General features: G+C 38.2%; 1 protein-coding gene across 1 annotated transcript in view; it reads left to right on the forward strand.

Moving 5' to 3' along the window:
- Nucleotides 1–22,579, forward strand: part of LRRC9 (leucine rich repeat containing 9) — a 137,847-nt gene that overhangs the window by 84,630 nt on the left and 30,638 nt on the right. Inside the window, exons 20-24 of the mRNA XM_049897440.1 lie at nucleotides 1,441–1,575; nucleotides 2,592–2,769; nucleotides 5,336–5,556; nucleotides 14,754–14,876; nucleotides 20,834–20,964. Of these exons, the coding sequence (XP_049753397.1) occupies nucleotides 1,441–1,575; nucleotides 2,592–2,769; nucleotides 5,336–5,556; nucleotides 14,754–14,876; nucleotides 20,834–20,964 (788 nt within the window). The remainder of the gene's footprint in view (nucleotides 1–1,440; nucleotides 1,576–2,591; nucleotides 2,770–5,335; nucleotides 5,557–14,753; nucleotides 14,877–20,833; nucleotides 20,965–22,579) is intronic.

Here is a 22,579-nt window from a genome sequence, read left to right on the forward strand (position 1 = left end):
AACTTTCATGGGGTATTTGAATATTCCTCAAACAGCGTAATGTTTAATTCTGAATCTATTCAAAATGAGGGAAAGAAAGTTTCTTGTTGATAAAAATTAGCTAACACTTCTGATGAGGAGTTAGGGATTTACTTTACACAAAATCAAAACCCATGAAAATCCTTTAAGATGATATTGTCATGGAGTTAGACAGGTAGACCAATGGATCAGAATAAAGAACCTAAAACAGACCCACATATACATGGAAACCTAATAAGTGACAGCTACATTTGTAGATCAGGGGAAACCATTCATTAAAAGGTGCTGGGACAAGTGCGTTAAGGACTTCAATGTAAAAGACAAAACCAAAAATGTCTTAGAAGAAAATATCAGAGATTATCATCAATGCCTTGAGTTAGGGAAGAATTTACTAGACAAGAAACAAAGAGCGTAAATCATAAGCAATTGGATTTGTCTTCATTAAAATTAATATAGCCATTCCTCAAGGGACACCATAAAGGAAGTGAAAATACAAGCTACGTATTGGGGAAAGAAATTAGCAACATCTGATAAAAAAAAAAAAAATCCTTTTATAATCAGAATATATAAAGAAAAAGACAACCAACCAAATAGAAAAAATGGGCAAAAGAGTTGAAAAGACACCTCACAGAAGAGGAAATCAGAACATTGAATTACCTTGTGAAAAGATGTTTCACCATATTGGTAATCAAGAAATGAAATATAAAAACCACAATGACCTACCAATTTATAGCCACTAGATTAACAATACCAAGCTTTAGCAAAGATGTGAAGTAAAGGTTACAATTGGTACAACCACTTTGAAAAACAATTTGGCATTTTCTAGTAAAACTGAATATATGTACACCCTGCAGCTCAGCGATTTTCCTTCTGGGCATAGACTCTAAACTGCATGTATTCCCAGGTCACAGTGTTTATAATAGCGAAACACTGAGCTCAAACTCATTGTCCATTGATAAGAGAATTGATAAGGGATAGCTATACAGCAGTAAAATATGATTCAATTTACATAAAGTTCAGACGTGTGCAAGACTAAATGATATAATGTCCATGGGCTTAAACATAGATATTAAAACTATAAAGCAAGGAAATGGTAGATACAAAATTTGAGATAGAAATAGCCTCTGAGGGGAAGAAGGTGAAAGGGATTTAGGGTGGGGCCCATAGGGAGCTTCTAGGGGATTAGTGATATTCTAGCTCTGCCTGGTTTCAGGGGTGAGTATGTGGGTGTTTGTATTGTACTAGTCCTTTCGCAGTTTTATAAATATTATTTTGTATGGTTCGGTATTCACTAAAACAATAAAAAGTGAAATATTAAAAGTATATTTGGATACAATATTTTAGCTACATATGAATGAATCTATCTTGTTTCCTTTATTCATTATATATATATGTATATATATTTTGGGTTTTTTTTTTTAGTTCTCTCTTTTACGGCATTCTAGTACTAAAGAGGAAAGACCACGGGTACTTAGTACATGGCCTTCTGCCAAAATTCTGACACAGTTTTCAAAGTCAGGACCATATTCACATCTAAATGGAAACTGGCACTTGAAGGTAAAGGCTAATTCTATTAAACCTAATATAAAAGCTTAATTTCAGTTAATTTTTAGTTAGCTTTGATCTGTTTATCATAAAGCGGGAACAAACAGAGAGAGGGTAGAAAAGTAGAAGAGCCAAATTAAAATAGAGAGGTCAAGTAGTGATTAGTTACATCACAAGAACTAGGCCTGGAAGGTGGTCACCATATAATTGGGGATTTAGGGCAAGGTGCGCCACAAAACCGAAGGATAGAGTCTGATAATAGGTCAAAAAAGGCAAGCAAATTTAAAGGCTCATAGCCAGAGAGCAAGTCTGGGTGTTAAGGGAAAATGGATCAGGAACCCTGGCAAGCAGATAGGGAAACTGGTCAGAATTCAGCCAAGGATAAGGGAAAAGTTTATAGAATGACAGCATATTCTTGTTGCATAAGGAGCCATTCTACCTCTTGACAAAGATAGAAACTGGAATAAGAAAAGATGACCCTTGAAAATGAAAGCTATTAGTGTCTTTATTTTTATTAGAATATAGACAGAAAATGAGCTGTGATGCAGACATAATGATAGTTTTAGCAGACCCCACGAGGAGTTCTGGAAGCACGATGGCTCTTTAAATTTGTCCCAAGTAGGGTTGAGATGGCCAAGCTTTTATATCCCTCCATTATTGGATGTGGGCCACCCTGGAAAGGAACATGACCTTGGGTGAGGTGGCTCTTTGCAGCAGAGGCAGCCCCTCAGCTGAAGGCTGTTGCTGACATCACCCTCAGAAGCTGGGACAGGTCCTTCACTGAGGGGCATCTGACTGGCACATCACAGTGTCCATAACACCATGTAAGTGCCTCTTTGGAATTACAGTCATGTCAAATTTTACTTTGTTGAAAAGTAAGAGCTGTACAATATCCTTAATTCCTGAAGGAATTCCTTTCATGCTTACTTGTCACGTTTGAATTGTTTCTTTAGCCTTTTTATCTTATGACCTTGATTGTATTTACTGGCGAAATTCAGAAGTAACATATAATGCAAATTATTCTGCAGATAACTGCCCTAAATTTGGATGGGCAAAATCTCTTTGAAATTACAAATTTAGAAAAATTGGAAAATCTAAAATGGGCATCATTCAGCAACAACAATCTCACTAAAATGGAAGGCTTGGAATCTTGTATTAACTTGGAAGAGCTCACGTTAGATGGAAACTTCATCTCAAAGATAGAAGGTAAAGGACTTAGGAACTTTGAATGCCTAAATTAACAAGAGCAAAAACGTAATAAAACTGAAGACAGAATTTCTAAACTTCTAGGGAAGTTTCAAGAAGTTTGGGACAGAGTATTCTAAACACCTATTTGTGGAATCAGTGGTTCATTGCTATATATAATGAGTTCAGCTAGCTAACTTTCACCTCCTCCACTGCTCTTCTCTCCTCTGTGCCAGTGGTTACCATCTCTTGCCAAAGCTAGCATATACAAACTAGGTAGTCATTAATGTCTGTAGAGTTGAATAGGTGAATGAATGAGGTGTGCTTTTGAAAAAGATAAAGCACCCCAGTTCACTTTTCAAAATACAGAATTAAGGTTACATTTGAAAGTTAAAAACTAATGAAAATGAAAATTTACACTCACTAGAAGTTGAAAATCAAATATACTCTATAATCTTTTATATGATCCACGAGCAAGTATAATTAAGCAGCTTTACTTAACTCTCAGTAATAACGGGACCGATATAATATATTTTATTTGGCTTTTTAAAGTTCAGAATTAAAACATATCTTTCTGGGCCAGGGAGAATGACAGGCTTTCACTCCCTACCCCCTTTTAAGCTACCTAGATCCTTCACTGCAGTTGAGTTTATGCTCACCTGCAGCTTAAAAAAACATGAGTTTAGAGGACATTTTCTGGGATATACTAAGTTAAGTATTTTCTGACTCCCTCCCAGCTTTATTTTATTCTTACCCCTATTTAAATCACTGAACCTGAAAAGAAACTGAAAGCAACCTTCCATGGCTTACTGATAATTTCCTCTGACTCTCCCTCTCCTCAAAGGGATAACTAACTTCTAGGAATTAAAAAAAAAAAAAGTCCACAAGTATACATTATTGGATTGAAAACGGGAATACGTATACACAGATTTGGGTATACACACACAAACATATATACTTATTTGGGTATAGAATATTTCTGGATATGCATTTTGATAACATGATTGCCGTTGAGGAGGGAAAGTAAAAATTGGAAACCATAGCCAGGGAAGAGACTATTCACTCTTGCATTGTCAGATTGTTTTTTAGCATATATGTCTACTCCTTTTTTCCTAAAATAGAAAATCTGATTTCAAAAAATTATATATACAAAAGCAAGTATTTAAAAAGTTTAACCATGTGTATAACATTTGTTAAATTTTATTTTAATAACTGTTGACAATGTTTCTAAAACTTGCTTGATCCTAAGAATCACTTGGGGTACTTGCTGATTATACAGATTGACAGACCTCTCCTCTGTAGATCTCAATTGAGAAAACCTAGGGTAGTTTAGTTACCTTTGTCTAGAATCGTCCCTAGTCTTCCATTCTATTCCCATGCAATAGGTTGTTCCTTTCACTTGGTATTTACAGTCGAGAACCTATTTCCTTTTCATTCCCTCTATAACCTACTGAAGGGAAGCTCCAACGCATATTTTTCTACACTGCTTTTTTTTTTTTTTTATAACCTGCTGAAGGGAAGCTCCAACGTGTATTTTTCTACACTGCTTTTTAGGGAGGATAGGATAGAAGCTACTTCACTGAACTTGAACAGAGATTTTTCTTATTTTTCTCTAGATGTGAATATCCATTTAAGGATAATATCCAGTTAAGGATTTAATATCCATTTAAGAATTTTTGTTTTGATGATTTTATCCTACCTTTGCCTAGATTGATTTACTTTCAGCATTGGGCGGGGCTTGTATGAAAAGGAAGCTGAATCAAATTTGTCGAGGATCAATTATTTGCCAAAACCTTTTTTTTTATAGCTAATGTTTTTCAAACTTCATTCTATTTAATTCCATAACCCCTTAGAAGTACATTTTAGTATGTCTGTTTTATTAATGAGGAACTGAGGCTGGGTCTATACTCACCCGCAGCTAAAATAAAATTGTTTAGAGGACATGTTCTGAAATATACCAGGTTATATATCTTGGTTTTTTCAACTGCATCATTCTACCTAAAGTTATAAAATGCCTACAGTACACACTGTGTGTAAGGGGTTAGACTGTGGTTTAAGAGGTGCCATTTTCTAAACTTCTGCCTAAGCATACTTCCAGGCATACAAATGTAAAAGAATCAAGTTAAATCATTCTTTCCATCCATATGGTGCCATAATGAGGAATATTTTCCAGAGCAGCATATGCTAGTTCCTTACCCTCGAGGTTTTAAAGTGAGAGCTGTTGATTATCTTGAGCTTTGTGTGAAAATTTGTGTAGTCGTGGTGGTGAAAATCTTTATTTTATCATTTGAAGGTGAATTGAAAGCAAAATTCAATGTTTTCTATATGCTGCCTTTTCTTATTACCTAGGGAAGAATGAATCTACTTAGAAATCTAAAAAATGGAATTTAATGTGTCAGATAGAACTTTATACACAGATAATATACTTCTGAAAAATAAGAAAAAAACAGTGATGGTTAATACTATACAGTCCTTAAAACCACTTGAACTTAAAAAAAGAGTAAGAGTGAAATGACAAGCAGGTTATATTTTAAATTAACCTTTCAGTGCTGTCTGAACCTTTCCTTGAATTTGCTTATTTTCCTAGGCATATCAAAGCTGACCAAATTAACTCGACTCAGCATGAATAATAATCTTCTCAGTGGTGTGGAAAAGCATACTTTTGATAACATGCTTCATCTTCACTCCCTTTCTCTTGAGAGCAACAGAATCACTTCATTGATTGGTTTGCAGAAAGCTTTTACTCTAATCGAATTATACGTAAGCAATAACTATATTTCTCTCAGCCAGGAGATCTACAATTTAAAGGTGAGTATCTGGAGTGGTCATTTTGGGGAAGTTTTTTTTTAATATTTACTGTTTCTTTACACTATAAAAGTAATGCATGTTCACTGCACATAATTTAGAAAATATAAAAATTAAGAGTAGCAAAGTCCATTAGAATGTATTTGTGTTTAACTTAAATATACATATAGACATATATATATGGGCAGCCATATGTTCCCTAGTTGATAGCCTTCTGGAGTAACTTTTTTTTTTTAATATTATTTTGTTTCATTTTTTTTTAACTTTTATTGAGCTTCAAGTAAACATTTACAAATCAAGTCAGACTGTCACATATAAGTTTATATACACCTTACTCCATACTCCCACTTGCTCTTCCCCTAATGAGTCAGCCCTTCCAGTCTCTCCTTTCCTGACAATTTTGCCAGCTTCCAACTCTCTCTATCCTCCCATTCCCCCTCCAGACAGGAGATGCCAATACAGTCTCAAGTGTCCACCTGATACAAATAGCTCACTCTTCATCAGCATCTCTCTCCTACCCACTGTCCAGTCCCTTCCAAGTCTGATGAGTTGTCTTCGGGAATGGTTCCTGTCCTGGGCCAACAGAAGGTTTGGGGACCGTGACCACAGGGATTCCTCTAGTCTCAGTCAGACCATTAAGTCTGGTCTTTTTATGAGAATTTGGGGTTTGCATCCCGCTGATCTCCTGCTCCCTCAGGGGTTCTCTGTTGTGCTCCCTGTCAGGGCAGTCATCGGTTGTGGCCGGGCACCCACTAGTTCTTCTGGTCTCAGGATGGTGTAAGTCTCTGGTTCATGGGGCCCTTTCTGTCTCTTGGGCTCATAGTTATTGTGTGACCTTGGTGTTCTTCATTCTCCTTTGATCCAGGTGGGTTGAGACCAATTAATGCTTCATAGATGGCCGCTTGTTAGCATTTAAGACCCCAGATGCCACATTTCTAAGTGGGATGCAGAATGTTTTCATAATAGAATTATTTTGCCGGTTGACTTAGAAGTCCCCTTAAACCATGTTCCCCAAACCCCCGCCCTTGGTCCGCTGACCTTTGAAGCATTCAGTTTATCCCGGAAACTTCTTTGCTTTTGGTCCAGTCCAGTTGAGCTGACCTTCCATGTATTGAGTATTGTCCTTCCCTTCACCTAAAGTAGTTCTTATCTACTAACTAATCAGTAAAAAACCCTCTCCCCACCTCCCTCTCTCCCCACCTCGTAACCACAAAAGTATGTGTTCTTCTCAGTTTATACTATTTCTCAAGATCTTATAATAGTGGTCTTATACAATATTTGTCCTTTTGCCTCTGACTAATTTCACTCAGCATAATGCCTTCCAGGTTCCTCCATGTTATGAAATGTTTCAGAGATTCGTCACTGTTCTTTATCGATGCGTAGTATTCCATTGTGTGAATATACCACAATTTATTTATCCATTCATCCATTGTTGGACACCTTGGTTGCTTCCAGCTTTTTGCTATTGTAAACAGAGCTGCAATAAACATGGGTGTGCATGTATCTGTTTGTGTGAAGGCCCTTATTTCTCTAGGGTATATTCCGAGGAGTGGGATTTCTGGGTTGTATGGTAGTTCTATTTCTAACTGTTTAAGATAACACCAGATAGATTTCCAAAGTGGTTGTACCATTTTACATTCCCACCAGCAGTGTATAAGAGTTCCAATCTCTCCGCAGCCTCTCCAACGTTTATTATTTTGTGTTTTTTGGATTAATGCCAGCCTTGTTGGAGTGAGATGGAATCTCATCGTAGTTTTAATTTGCATTTCTCTAATGGCTAACGATCGAGAGCATTTTCTCGTGTATCTGTTAGCTGCCTGAATATCTTCTTTAGTGAAGTGCGTGTTCATATCCTTTGCCCACTTCTTCACTGGGTTGTTTGTCTTTTTGTGGTTGAATTTTAACAGAATCATATAGATTTTAGAGATCAGGCGCTGGTCGGAGATGTCATAGCTGAAAACTCTTTCCCACTCTGTAGGTGGTCTTTTTACTCTTTTGGTGAAGTCTTTAGATGAGCATAGGTGTTTGATTTTTAGGAGCTCCCAGTTATCTGGTTTCTCTTCATCAGTTTTGGTAATGTTTTGTATTCTGTTTATGCCCTGTATTAGGGCTCCTAGTGTTGTCCCTGTTTTTTCTTCCATGATCTTTATCGTTTTAGTCTTTATGTTTAGGTCTTTGATCCACTTGGAGTTAGTTTTTGTGCATGGTGTGAGGTATGGGTCCTGTTTCATTTTTTTGCAAATGGATATCCAGTTATGCCAGCACCATTTGTTAAAAAGACAATCTTTTCCCCAATTAACTGACACTGGGCCTTTGTCAAATATCAGCTGCTCATATGTGGATGGATTTATATCTGGGTTCTCAATTCTGTTCCATTGGTCTATGTGCCTGTTGTTGTACCAGTACCAGGCTGTTTTGACTACTGTGGCTGTATAATAGGTTCTGAAATCAGGTAGAGTGAGGCCTCCCATTTTCTTCTTCCTTTTCAGTAATGCTTTACTTATCCGAGGCTTCTTTCCCTTCCATATGAAGTTGGTGATTTGTTTCTCCATCACATTAAAAAATGTCATTGGAATTTGGATCGAAAGTGCATTGTATGTATAGATGGCTTTTGGTAGAATAGACATTTTTACTACGTTAAGTCTTCCTATCCATGAGCAAGGTATGTTTTTCCACTTATGTAGGTCCTTTTTAGTTTCTTGCACTAGTACTTTGTAGTTTTCTTTGTATAGGTCTTTTACATCTTTGGTAAGATTTATTCCTAAGTATTTTATCTTCTTGGGGGCTACTGTGAATGGTATTGATTTGGTTATTTCCTCTTCGATGTTCTTTTTATTGATGTAGAGGAATCCAAGTGATTTTTGTATGTTTATCTTATAACCTGAGACTCTGCCAAACTCTTCTATTAGTTTCAGTAGTTTTCTGGAGGATTCCTTAGGGTTTTCTGTGTATAAGATCATGTCATCTGCAAATAGAGATAATTTTACTTCCTCCTTGCCAATCCGGATGCCCTTTATTTCTTTGTCTAGCCTAATTGCTCTGGCTAGGACCTCTAGCACAATGTTGAATAAGAGCGGTGATAAAGGGCATCATTGTCTGGTTCCTGATCTCAAGGGAGAAGCTTCCAGGCTCTTTCCATTTAGAGTGATGTTGGCTGTTGGCTTTGTATAGATGCCCTTTATTATGTTGAGGAATTTTCCTTCAATTCCTATTTTGCTGAGAGTTTTTATCATGAATGGGTGTTGGACTTTGTCAAATGCCTTTTCTGCATCAATTGATAAGATCATGTGGTTTTTGTCTTTTGTTTTATTTATATGGTGGATTACATTAATGGTTTTTCTAATATTAAACCAGCCTTGCATACCTGGTATAAATCCCCCTTGGTCATGGTGGATTATTTTTTTGATATGTTGTTGAATTCTATTGGCTAGAATTTTGTTGAGGATTTTTGCATCTATGTTCATGAGGGATATAGGTCTGTAATTTTCTTTTTTTATGATATCTTTACCTGGTTTTGGTATCAGGGAAATGGTGGCTTCATAGAATGAGTTAGGTAGTATTCCGTCATTTTCTATGCTTTGAAATACTTTTAGTAGTAGCAGTGTTAACTCTTCTCTGAAAGTTCGGTAGAACTCTGCAGTAAAGCCATCTGGGCCAGGGCTTTTTTTTTTGGGAGTTTTTTGATTACCGTTTCAATCTCTTTTTTTGTTTTGGGTCTATTTAGTTGTTCTCCTTCTGATTGTGTTAGTTTAGGTAGGTAGTGTTTTTCTAGGAATTCATCCATTTCTTCTAGGTTTGCAAATTTGTTCGAGTATAATTTTTCGTAATAATCTGATTGATTCTTTTAATTTCAGTTGGGTCTTTTGTGATGTGGCCCATCTCGTTTCTTATTCGGGTTATTTGTTTCCTTTCCTGTATTTCTTTAGTCAGTCTGGCCAATGGTTTATCAATTTTGTTAATTTTTTCAAAGAACCAGCTTTTGGCTTTGTTAATTCTTTCAATTGTTTTTCTGTTCTTTATTTCATTTAGTTCAGCTCTAATTTTTATTATTTTTTTTCTTCTGGTGCCTGATGGATTCTTTTGTTGCTCACTTTCTATTCAAGTTGTAGGGACAGTTCTCTGATTTGGGCTCTTCTTTTTGTATATGTGCATTTATTGATATAAATTGACCTCTAAGCACTGCTTTTGCTGTGTCCCAGAGGTTTTGATAGGAAGTATTTTCATTCTCGTTGCATTCTATGAATTTCCTTATTCCCTCCTTAATGTCTTCTATAACCCAGTCTTTTTTGGAGGGTATTGTTCAGTTTCCAAGTATTTGATTTCTTTTCCCTAATTTTTCTGTTATTGATTTTGTCTTTTATGGCCTTGTGGTCTGAGAAGATGCTTTGTAATATTTCGATGTTTTGGATTCTGCAAAGGTTTGTTTTATGACCTAATATGTGGTCTATTCTAGAGAATGTCCCATGTGCGCTAGAAAAAAAAGTATACTTTGCAGCGGTTGGGTGGAGAGTTCTGTATAAGTCAATGAGGTCAAGTTGGTTGATTGTTGTAATTAGGTCTTCCATGTCTCTGTTGAGCTTCTTACTGGATGTCCTGTCCTTCTCCGAAGGTGGTGTGTTGAAGTCTCCTACTGTAATTGTGGAGGTGTCTATCTCACTTTTCAGTTCTGTTAAAATTTGATTTATGTATCTTGCAGCCCTGTCACTGGGTGCATAAATATTTAATGTGGTTATATCTTCCTGGTCAATTGTCCCTTTTATCATTATGTAGTGTCCTTCTTTATCCTTTGTGGTGGATTTAACTTTAAAGTCTATTTTGTCAGAAATTAATATTGCTACTCCTGCTCTTTTTAGCTTATTGTTTGCTTGATATATTTTTTTCGATCCTTTGAGTTTTAGTTTGTTTGTGTCTCTAAGTCTAAGGTGTGTCTCTTGTAGGCAGCATATAGACGGATCGTGTTTCTTTATCCAGTCTGAGACTCTCTGTCTCTTTATTGGTGCATTTAGTCCATTTACATTCAGCGTAATTATAGATAAGTATGTGTTTAGTGTTGTCATTTTGATGCCTTTTTATGTGTGTTGTTGACAATTTCATTTTTCCACTTACTTTTTTGTGCTGAGACGTTTTTCTTTGTGAATTGTGTGTTCCTCATTTTCATAGTATTTGACTTTATGTTTGCTGAGTCGTTACGTTTTTCCTGGTTTTTATTTTGAGTTATGGAGTTGTTATACCTCTTTGTGGCGACCTTAACATTTACCCCTATTTTTCTAAGTAAAAACCTAACTTGTATTGTCGTATATCGCCTTGCAGCCCGCTCCATATGGCAGTTCTGTGCCACCTGTATTTAGTCCCTCTTTTTGATTATTGTGATCTTTCACATATTGACTTCGATGATTCCCTGTTTTCAGCATTTTTTTTTAATTAATCTCAATTTGTTTTTATGATTTCCCTGTTTGAGTTGATATCAGGATGTTCTGTTCTGTGACCTTGTGTTGTGCCTGTATCTGATATTATTGTTTGCTGACAAAAGAATTTCCTTTAGTATTTCTTGTAGCTTTGGTTTGGTTTTTGCAAATTCTCTAGGCTTGTGTTTATCTGTAAATATCTTAATTTCGCCTTCATATTTCAGAGAGAGTTTTGCTGGATATATGATCCTTGGCTGACAGTTTTTCTCCTTCAGTGCTCTATATATGTCATACCATTGCCTTCTTGTCTACATGGTTTCTGCTGAGTAGTCTGGACATATTCTTATTGATTCTCCCTTGTAGGAGACCTTTCTTTTATCCCTGGCTGCTTTTAAAATTTTCTTTCTATCTTTGGTTTTGGCAAGTTTGTTGATAATATGTCTTGGTGCTTTTCTTTTTGGATCAATCTTAAATGGGGTTCAATGAGCATCTTGGATAGATATCCTTTCCTGATGTCAGGGAAGTTTTCTGTCAGGAGATCTTCAACAATTCTCTCTGTGCTTTCTGTTATCCCTCCCTGTTCTGGGACTCCAATCACACGCAAGTTATCCTTCTTGATAGAGTCCCACATGATTCTTAGGGTTTCTTCATTTTTTTAAATTTTTTTATCTGATTTTTTTTCAGCTATGTTGGTGTTAATTCCCTGGTCCTCCAGATTTCCCACTCTGCATTCTAATTGCTCGAGTCTGCTCCTCTGACTTCCTATTGCGTTGTCTAATTCTCTAATTTTATTGTTAATCTTTTGGATTTCTGAATGCTGTCTCTCTATGGATTCTTGCAACTTATTAATTTTTCCACTATGTTCTTGAATAATCTTTTTGAGTTCTTCAACAGTTTTATCAGTGTGTTCCTTGGCTTTTTCTGCAGATTGCCTTATTTCATTTCTGAGGTCATCCCTGATATCTTGAAGCATTCTGTAAATTAGTTTTTTATATTCTGTATCTGATAATTCCAGGATCGTATCTTCATTTGGGAAAGATTTTGATTCTTTTGTTTGGGGGTTTGTAGAAGCAGTCATGGTCTGCTTCTTTATGTGGTTTGATATCGGCTGCTGTCTCCGAGCCATCACTAAGATATTGTAGTGGATTTATTCTATATTTGCTCACTGAGTCTTATCTTGTTTTGTTTTCTTTCAGTATATGTGGATGGGCTACTAGATTGTGCTGTCTTGATTGTTTTAGCCCTTGACTTACTTATTACCTATTACCAGCTGGTTTGGGCTGTTACCAGATATATATGCCTGAGTCCATTCACTATTCTTGAATAGAATCTGATTTTGGGTCATCAAGTGTGTGATGCACCCTCTCACCTATCCACCTTGAGGAGTAGTGGTGATAGTTGTGTGCACCAGATTCTAGTAGCAGCTGGGGTTCATACTCTGGGAGGGCAGGATGCTGACAGGCTTCCCCCAAGTGTCAGTGAGGTAGGTGTGTCTCTATTCCTAAAGCATCTTGGTGGGTGGGCTCTGCAGCTGTACCTTAGGCCCCCAATGCAAGTAACTCTACAGGTTGGTAGGTGTCACCCTCTTTAGACCCCTAAGGCAGGAGGCTAGGTGGTCTCGGGGGAGCTTCAGCCCTCAGTTCCCTGTTGTGGGTCAGTGAGGGCTCTGTTGATTATGCAGAGATATCAGACCTGGGAAACTTGTCTTTCCAGTAAATCCGCTGACTGGGTCACTGGCTCCAGGCTCCGAAAACAGTCGCTACTTCCCCATAGTTGTTCGTTCTTGGTCTCTGTCACTCAGGTCAACTTTTTAAATCTGTGTTTGTTGGTCAGGGTTCATAGATTGTCATGTATGTGATCGATTCACTTGCTTTTCCGAGTCTTTGTTGCAAGAGGGATCCGAGGTAGCGTCTACCTAGTCAGCCATCTTGGCCCCCTCCTTGTAACTTTTTTTAATACTTAAATAAAATAGCCCAACCTCTGTCACCCCTAACTAGTACCTTCCTCACCATTTTTAAGGATTCCCCAACTGAAATACTTCTAATTCAAGGCTGCTGTGTAACAGGTGTTACAGAGGGTTTGAACAAAATGGAGCACTAGTAGCACAGAGTAAGAATTCGTTTTAAATGCAATGTCCGACTTCATTGTTTCTAAAGTTTTGGGGCCATTTCCTACCACTGTGAGTCTCACTCTGGCTTCTTTCCTGTTGCTGGTACCATATTGCTAGGATATGCTCTCCAACCAAAAACTTGTGTCCATTTATTGCCTTTCTTAAATTTTAGTGTCTTCTCCTTGGAAACTCTATGGGGCAGTTCTACTCTGTCCTATAGGGTCGCTAGGAGTCGGAATCAACTTGACGGCAGTGGGTTTTTTTTTAGTGGGTTAGTGTCTTCTCCATCCTATTGTTGTTAGTCGCCATGGAGTTGATTCCCACTCATGGCAACTCCACGTGTGCAGAATAGAACTGCTTCATAGTGTTTTCAAGGCTGTAACCCTTTCAGAAGCAGATTACCAGGCCTGTCTACCGAGAAACCTGAGTCTTCAAAATGACACCTCTGCTTTTCAGCACTTTAAAGAGAACTTTCGCAGCAGATTTGCTCAATGCAACATGTGACTTGATTTCCTGACTGCTGAGCCGTGGTGTCTCAGTGGTTAACAGTTCGGCTGCTAACCAAAAGCTCAGCAGTTGAAATCCACCAGCTGTTCCTTGGAAACCCTATGGGGCAGTTCTACTGTGCCCTGTAAGGTCGCCATGAGTTGGAATCGACTCCACAGCAATGAGTTTGGTTTTTTTTTTTTTTGGCCTCCATGTGTGTTGACTGTGGATCCAAGTAAAATGAAATCCTTGACAACTTCAATCTTTTCCCATTTATCATGATGTTGCTTGTTGGTCCACTTGTGAGGATTTTTGTTTTCTTTATGTTGAGGTGAAATCCATACTGAAGGCTATAGCCTTTGATCTTCATCACTAAGTGCTTCAAGTCCTCTTCACTTTCTGCAAACATGGTTGTATCATCTGCATATTGCAGACTGTTAATGAGTCATCCTCCAATCCTGATGTCCCATTCATCTTCATACAGTCCAGCTTTTCGGATTATTTGCTCAGCATACAGATCGTATAAGTATGGTGAAATAATACAACCCTGATGTGCACCTTTCCTGACTTTAAACCATACAGTATCCCCTTGTTGTGTTCGGATGACTGCCTCTTGGTCTATGTACAGGCTCCTCATGAGCACAATTAAGTGTTCTGGAATTCCCTTTCTTAGCAATGTTATCCATAATTTGTCATGATCCACATGGTCAAATACCTTTGCATAGTCAATAAAACACAGGTAAACATCTTTCTGGTATTCTCTGCTTTCAGCCAAGATCCATCTGACATCAGCAGTGATATTCCTTGTTGCACGTCCTCTTCTAAAACTGGCTTGAACTTCTGGCAGTTCCTTGTCAATGTACTGCTGCAACCGCTATTGAATGATCTTCAGCAAAATTTACTTGTGTGTGCTATTAATGATATTGTTCAATAATTTACGCATTCAGCTGGATCACCTTTCTTTGGAATGGGCACAAATATGGGTCTCTTCTAGTCAAATGCCCAGGAAGCTGTCTTCCATATTTCTTGACAAATTTCTTGAAGTACACTTAAAAACACCTAAATCACTATGGAATGGTAAATGCAAATATTAAAGTTAAAGGATGGTTAAACTCTTAAAAGGAAAAAATAACTAGTTAGGGTGTGCTACATATATATATGTATGTATGTATGTATACGTATGTATTTTTATTTCCTAGGGTTTGTACAACCTGGTCATTCTAGACATGTATGGAAATGTTATTGTATGGAATCAAGAAAACTACCGATTATTTGTAATATTTCATCTTCCAGAACTGAAAGCTTTGGATGGAATCTCAATCGTAAGTTGTTTTTTGACACATAGCATTTGGTTCCAGCATATATTCACATATTCATAGGCCATAAGCATTTTGACCATGGCTTTATTACTAATAAAATACTCAAATTTACTAGGTTTATTAAAATGTAAGTCTCGAAAGCAGATTTTAGAACCATATTTAAAAATTTTTTCCTCTGGCCAGTTCTCAGTTGTCTAAATTGAGGTGGCAGAGGAGGGATGCTGCTGCTCACATTTGCACCCACTGAATTCAGTGCCTAAAATGTAGGGCACAGTTCTATAGGACAGAATAGAAGAAACTATGCTCTGGGGCCCTACCATCCAATTGGGCCAAAAATAACTTCCTATTCTTTGAAAAATACAGTTGCTTATATTTAAGAAAATTATATTTGAACTGACAAATGGTGTATGAACATTGCTATAAACTGTAAAGAAAAATGAACACAGAACATAGGACTGAATAGGAAATCAATACTTGGAAACTTGGATCCTATAACAAGCAAGTTCATACAGGTTTCCTGTCTTCCATGACAGATGTGTAACAAATGTGTAAAGAATATAAGAATTCCCTGTGTTCCTTTGCCTCACACCCATCAGATGCCAAAACTCATAAAATTTTCTAGAAAATTAAGCAGCAGCTTATGATTGTTCAGAACTTTGAGGTACACTGAGAAGATTGCTTATCTTTGGCCTGTTTGTTTCAGGATCCTCCTCAGGGATGGAAATTCTAAAACAGCCTCCTCCCAGCACATACAAGTATCCTAGAATCTAGTACACTGGGTTTTATTTTCAGGAGGGATGTTTTAAAAATAGTCTTATAAAACTAGTAGTGCATTTGTTCTAATGATGCTGTTGAGGATCTTACCCTGCATGTCTCTCAGTGCCCTCATTTGAAGGGCCACATGAGAAAGTACTTTTAGAGATAAAGTCTTAGAAAAATATTTTCCCCTAAGGACAGGTACGTTCTCCTCACTGACAATGAGTGTTATTTAACTATTTTCCTTTTCACTTTGACTACTGTTATGGATTGAATTGTGTCCCCCCAAAATGTGTATCAGCTTGGCTAGGCTATGAGTCCCAGTATTGTTGTCCTCCATTTTGTAATTTGATCTTAATTTTCCTATGTGTTGTAAATCCTAATCTCTGCCTGCGATTAATGAGCAAGATTAGGTTATGTTAAAGAGGATTAGGACGGAATGCATCACCCTTACTCAGGTCACATCTCTGATCCAATGTAAAGGGAGTTTCCCTGGGATGTGGCCTGTATCTCCTTTCATCTTACAAGAGATGAAAGGAGAGATAAGTGAGCAGAGAGATAGGGACCTCCTCATGCCACCAAGAAAGAAGTACCGAGAGCAAAGCGTGTCCTTTGGACATGGGATCCCTGCACCAAGAAACTCGTAGGTCAGGGGGAGATTGATGACAAGGGCTTTCCCCCAGAGCCGACAGAGAGAAAGCCTTCCCTAGGAGTTGTTGCCCTGAATTCAGACTTCTAGACTCCTAGACTGTAAAAGAATAAATCTGTTTGTTAAAGCCATCCACTTTGGTATTTCTGTTATAGCAGCACTACATAACTAAGACAACTACCTAACAGCTCAGTGCGAAATTTATGGCTCAATAATAGAAGCCCAGTAGGATCTTTTGGTCTGTCTATCCCTATCCCCTATACTTATCCCATGTGATCTATTCTAACCTATATTGTTCTTGGTCTTCTTTTTCTTTATTTATGATTTATATTTTACTATTGATTATATGTTGTTATGGATTGAATTGTGTCCCCTCCAAAATATGTGTTATAAATCCTAACCCCTATATCTGTGCTTACAATCATATTTGGGAATGGGTTTTCTTTATTATGTTAATGAGACTGGATTAGTGTAGGATGTATCTTGAGTTGATCTCTTTTGAGACAAAAGAGAGACTAAATGCAAGTTAGCAAGCAGAGACTGGGGAAGAGAGATGCCAACCCACATGAAGATTGCCCAGGAGCGGAAGCTCAGAAGAAACAAGGACCTTCCTCCAGGGCCAACAGAGACAGAAAGCCTTCCCCTAGAACTAGCACCCTGAATTCGGACTTCCAGTCTCCTAAACTATGAGAAAATAAATTTTTGTTTGTTAAAGCCACCCACTTCTAGTATTTCTGTTATAACAGCACTAGGTAACTAAGACAGAATTTAGTACAGGGAAATGAGGATGCTGCTCTAACAAATGGCTACAATGTGGGACTTGTTTTGGAATTGGGTAATTGGTAGAGGCTGGGAGAGTTTTAAAGTGCCTGTTAATAAAAAGCCTAGATTACCTTAAAGAGACCGTTCATAGAATTATGGATATCAAAGGCAGTTCTGGCGAGGACTCAGAAGGAAGTGCGGAGGGCCATAGAGAAACTCTCTGTCCTCTTAGAGAATACATATGGCACCAGCAACAGAATATTGCTGGAAATGTGAACATTAATTGTGCTTCTTAGTGAGACTTTAAAAGGAAGTGATGAACACCTGATTGGACAGTGGAGGAAAGACATTGCTTTTTACACAGTGGCAAAGAATTTGTTTGAATTATGTTCAAAAGTTTGGTGAAAGGTAGAACTTGTAAGTGATGGACTTAGATATTTGGCTGAGGAAATTTCTAAGCAAGATCTTAAAGGGGTCATGTGGCTTCTCCTTGCCACTTATAGTAGAATACAAAAGGGAAGAGATGGGCTTAAAAATGAACTGTGCAAATTGAAAACAAAACTTAAAGATTTGAAAAATTCTGTCATATAAACTAAGGACATCTGTCCTAGAATTTTAACCAAAGATGTGGGTACACAACCTTTTCTTAAAGAGATTAAGCCCGTGGCTGATGGATCTAACCAACTGCTACAGCGGAACACCCATCAGCTTACACTGAAGGGAACAGAGAAAGCATGAAGGGAAAGAATGTTGTCTGCCTCTTGGAATTCTACAGGCAGGAAATAGACCAAAGGAGCTACGTCTTTTATCCTCCAAGAAAAGAAAAGTACCATCCCTGGAGCAGCTTGAACATCAGCAGCACTGTTGGAAGGAACACAGGAAGCAGGGCCTTCTTGGTTTCAAATGGTGGGGCCATGGTCTCATGGATCTCAAAGGGTGGGGCCACAGCCGCCTAGGTTTCAAAGAGTCTGATCTTCACCAACTCAATTCTGGAATGTGGAGCTGCTGTTGAGATGTGCCGGGAGAATGGAGCTACCTACCACCCAAAGCTAGGGGCCAGGGATGCTATGCCCAAAGGGCAGAAGAATGGGGCATCTGAGGGCTCAGCAGGTGGGGTCACCACTCAAATGGACTAGGAGAGAGAATAGGGCTGCCCAAAGTTCAGGGAGCAGAGTTGTTATCCCAGTAGGCCTGAAGGCAAAAGCTAAAGTCCCAGTCTGAGGGGCCTCCACCCAGAATCCAGAAGCCATGGGAAACACCCAGTGTCTGGAGGGGGAGGCCACTGCCCAGATGGTGTCAGAGAACAGAAGATTATTTTCAAGCCTTAGGAGCTAATGTAATTTTTTCTGCTGGATTTTGGACTTGCTTGGTCCTTTCTTTCTCTCAAGTTCCTCCTGTTTGTAATGGAAATGTCTACCTTGTGCCTGTTCCACCATTGTGCTTTGGAAAAAGATAACTTGCAGTCTAGATTTCACAGGTTCACCAATGGAGAGGAATTTTTTCTCAGGATGGAATATGCCAAAAGTCTCACCCATATTTGATTTAGATGATTCGAAAGATGAGATTTTGGAATTGGAATTGATTTAAGACTTTGGGATGATGTGATGGGGTGAATGTGTTTATCATGTGACAAAAAAAAAAAAAAAACCTGCTGCCATCTAGTCAATCCCAACTCATCGCAATCCTACAGGACAGAGTAGAACTGCTCCATAGGGTTTCCAGGGAGCATCTGGTGGATTCAAACTGCCAAACTTTTGGTTAGCAGCTGAACTCTTAACCACTACACCACCAGGGTTTCCTTGCACATTACAAGGACGTGAATTTTGGGGGCCAAGAAGTAGAGAGTTATGGATTGAATGGTGTCCTCAAAAAATATGTTTTTTAAATCCTTACCTCTATGTCTGTGTTCATAATTCCATTTGGGAATGGGTTTTCTTTGTTATGTTAATGAGACAGGATTAGTGTAGGGTGTATCTTGAGTCAAACTCTTTTAAGATATAAAAGAGATTTATTTTTAGCAAGCCTGGACAGGGAAAAAGAGATGCTAAGCCACATGAAGATTCCCCAGGAGCAGAAAGAAGCTCAAAAGAGACAAAGACCTTCCTCCAGAGCCGACAGAGAGAGAAAGCCTTCCCCTAGAGCCAGTACCCTCAATTCGGACATCTAGGCTCCTAAACTATGGGAAAATAAATTTCTGTTTGTTAAAGCCACCCACTTGTAGTATTTCTGTTACAGCAGCACTTGATAACTAAGACATGTGTTTCCTGTAAGCTGCCACAAATTCTTTGTGGAATTGTAGAACACAAATATATTAATTAATAATGGGTAATGAAGACTTTGTCTTGTCAGGAGAGAAATATAGACTTCAAATGAGAGGTAATGGGAAAACATTGAAGATTTTTGAGTAAGAGAGTAACATACTCAGAACTGTATTAAGAAATTTTATATAACTGCAGTGTTTACAGTGATAGAGGGAAGACCCATAGGAGGCTATTATAAGAGCAAGAAAGTAGAGAAAATAAAGAAATCTGAGTGAGACTTTAATGCTTCCATATAGTAAATGTGAAGAAGAAAATAAGCCACAGAAACTAAAAAAGAGCAATATAATATAGTGTTTGGGATGTAAATATATGTTAATTCTAACATCTGAGTCATTTTGGTATTAGTGTTTGTTAATAGACTTTTTTCATTCAAGTTGAGATTTTTCCAGTTCTTGGTATGGCGAGTTATTTTCAGTTGTATTCTGGACATGAGACCATGGATCCTATTCGAACCTTCTATTTTAACAAGGCTCCTCTGACTTTGCACCAGTGCAAAAATGGGGCGCCACTTTGTTGCTGTCAGAGTTCCAAGTTTTCTACTCATTGTTGATACCCTGGGGGGTGGGGGGTGTGCCTCATTACTGTTAGGCTAGAGTAGGAGTTCATGTTCCCATAGTCCTCTGCTGCCTGATCCTTGCTGGGTGGGAAGGTCAGGAATGCCTCATTACTGCTGCACTGACACCTCCTTACCACCAGATGGAAGTCCAGCCTACCCACTTGATCTCTGGTAATATTTGCTTGGAGGGGGTGTTACTGAAGGCTCCCCACTCAGCAGGGCAGTGTTGGAGGGGCACCTTGTTACACCTTGGCAAAGGTGTATGTCTGGGCTACCCATTCTGCTTTTGCTAGTGGGGTTGGGGCCACAGTTTCTTATGTAGTGTTTGGCTAGAATAGGGCTTTTATTGTCTAAACATTTTTATGTCTTGCTAAATTTCGAATAGAGGGAGCAGACTTTTTTATGAGTTGGGTTTTTTGTTTTGTTTTATTTCCTCTGCTCTTGTTTACATTTTTAGGGTGCCGCCTTCTCCAGCATATCTGAGGTAAAAATAAAACAAAAAACAGAGACCTCATTTCTGTGTCATTTTCGCAGTCCCAAGTTTCCTAGCTGATCTGCCTTCTTTTCTGCACCTTTCAGTCCCTGGTGGCGTAGTGGTTAAGTACTACGGCTGCTAACCAAGAGGTGGGCAGTTCAAACCTGCCAGACGCTCCTTGGAAACTCTAATGGGCAGTTCTACTCTGTCCTATAGGGTCGCTGTGAGTTGGAATCAACTCGACAGCAGTGGGTTTTGGTTGGTTCAGTCTTCTTATGTTTGTTTTCTGTATAATGTCCAGGGCTTTTAACTCTACTCAGTGGAAAGAATAGGGTGAAGTGAGCCCCCTCCAGCCCTCTCCATTTTGTCCTGGAACTGGAGAATTAATGTGATTTAGTCATCTGTAAAAAAGGACATCTCTTTCTAAATGTCTTCATATAGGAACCACCAGAGACTGAGACTGCCAAAGATTTATTTGGTGGCAGACTTACTTCCGACATGATTGCAGAACGACAGGGACATTCAAACTTCACCCAAATGCAAGAACTAAATTGGACTTCATCATCCATCAGGTGTGGTCTTTTTATTATGTGTTTTTTGACATGATAAGTAAACATGTAATTATTATCATTTTTATAAGGTTCATACATTTATACATCTTATCCAAATACAACCAGTAATTTTCAGAAAATCATCTATTCTGTTTCAAAATCTTATACTAACTTTACCATCCTTTGAAATGCATTAATAATTTTTATTATGTGAACTGCAAATACAGATGTCATTGATCTCTTTCTCAGCCCTTGCATTTCTCTTTTCTTTCACAAGCAAGCTTTTAAAATTAGACTGTACTTACTAAGTTTGCTTCCTCACATCTTATCACTCTAATCCAATGCAATCCACCTGCCCTTGCCACTGTTCTACTGATACCCTTCTCATGAATGTCATCACTGTAGTTAATAAATCCAGTGGGTTGTTTTTAATTCTTAACCAACTTGACCCCTCTGAGGCACATAACAATGCTGACCCCTCTCTCCTTGTACTTATTAAACCAGTTGCCATCAACTTGATTCTGACACATGGTGATCCCATGTGTAGCAGAGTAGAACTGTGCTCCCTAGGGTTTTCGATGCCTGAATGATTTTTTCAAGTAGATCACCAGACCTTTCTTCCAAGGCACCTCTGGGTAGACTCAAACCTCCAATCTTTTGGTTAGCAGCCAAGTGTGTTAACTATTTGCACCACCCAGGGACCCCTTATACTTATTATTCCTTTTTTCCCTATAATTTCAGATCCTGATTTTTCTATAAGTTTCTCAGGTTCTTTTTCAATTCGTAACTTCTGATGTTCTCAGAATTCTATCCTCAGCCCTCTCCTCTTTCGTCTTCCTTTCTCTTCTCCTATAATTCTCTCTTTTTTTTTTTTCTTTCCTATCTTCTTCTTCTGTACTCTTCATGGGTAACTTCTCTTTTGCCGTTGTTTTAAATTACAATGAATGATGCCCAGATTTATAACCTCTATCCCAAAGTTGAGCTTTTCACTTAAATATCCAGTTGCTCTCTAGATATCTTCACCTGAATGTATCATTAGACTACAACCAATTTCAACATGCCTTATCACTACTCCACTTTGATCTCCTCCCCCGCTCATTTTCCTGTGTTCCACACTCAGCATCTAGAGACAACATCTTCCTGGTGCCCAAGTCAAAAATCTAGGAGTTATTTGTTTTTCTCCTCTGTCCCCCATTTTCAGTTAATCACTAAGTTCTACAGAGCCCATGGGTTAAGTCTCAAATTTTCCCCTTCTCTTGATAATCACTGCCATTGGCCAAGGTCAGGGAGTAAACTATTGTAGAAACTTTTTTGGTGACCTTTTAGCCTTTTGTCTCATATAAACCTTCCCCCGGAAACTCATCTATTATCCCTACTTCTTTCTAACAGACAAGTTTTATCAAATCACATCCTTACTCAGAATTGTTCAGGGGCTTTCCATTGTTTATTGAGTAACATTGAAAAGTCCTTTATATGGCATAAAAGACTCTTTAGTTCCCTTTTATCTGTTATGAACCCTACCTTTACTGCTCTGTAACGCTTTATACTCCAGAAATTATGAACTGCTTCTAGTTCAGGCTCAGTTACAACATGCTATTTCATATTTCTCCCTTGGCTTGTGTACGCAGTTCCTCAC

The sequence above is a fragment of the Elephas maximus genome, chromosome 10 (genome assembly GCF_024166365.1).
Source record: "Elephas maximus indicus isolate mEleMax1 chromosome 10, mEleMax1 primary haplotype, whole genome shotgun sequence".
Lineage (NCBI taxonomy): Eukaryota > Metazoa > Chordata > Mammalia > Proboscidea > Elephantidae > Elephas > Elephas maximus.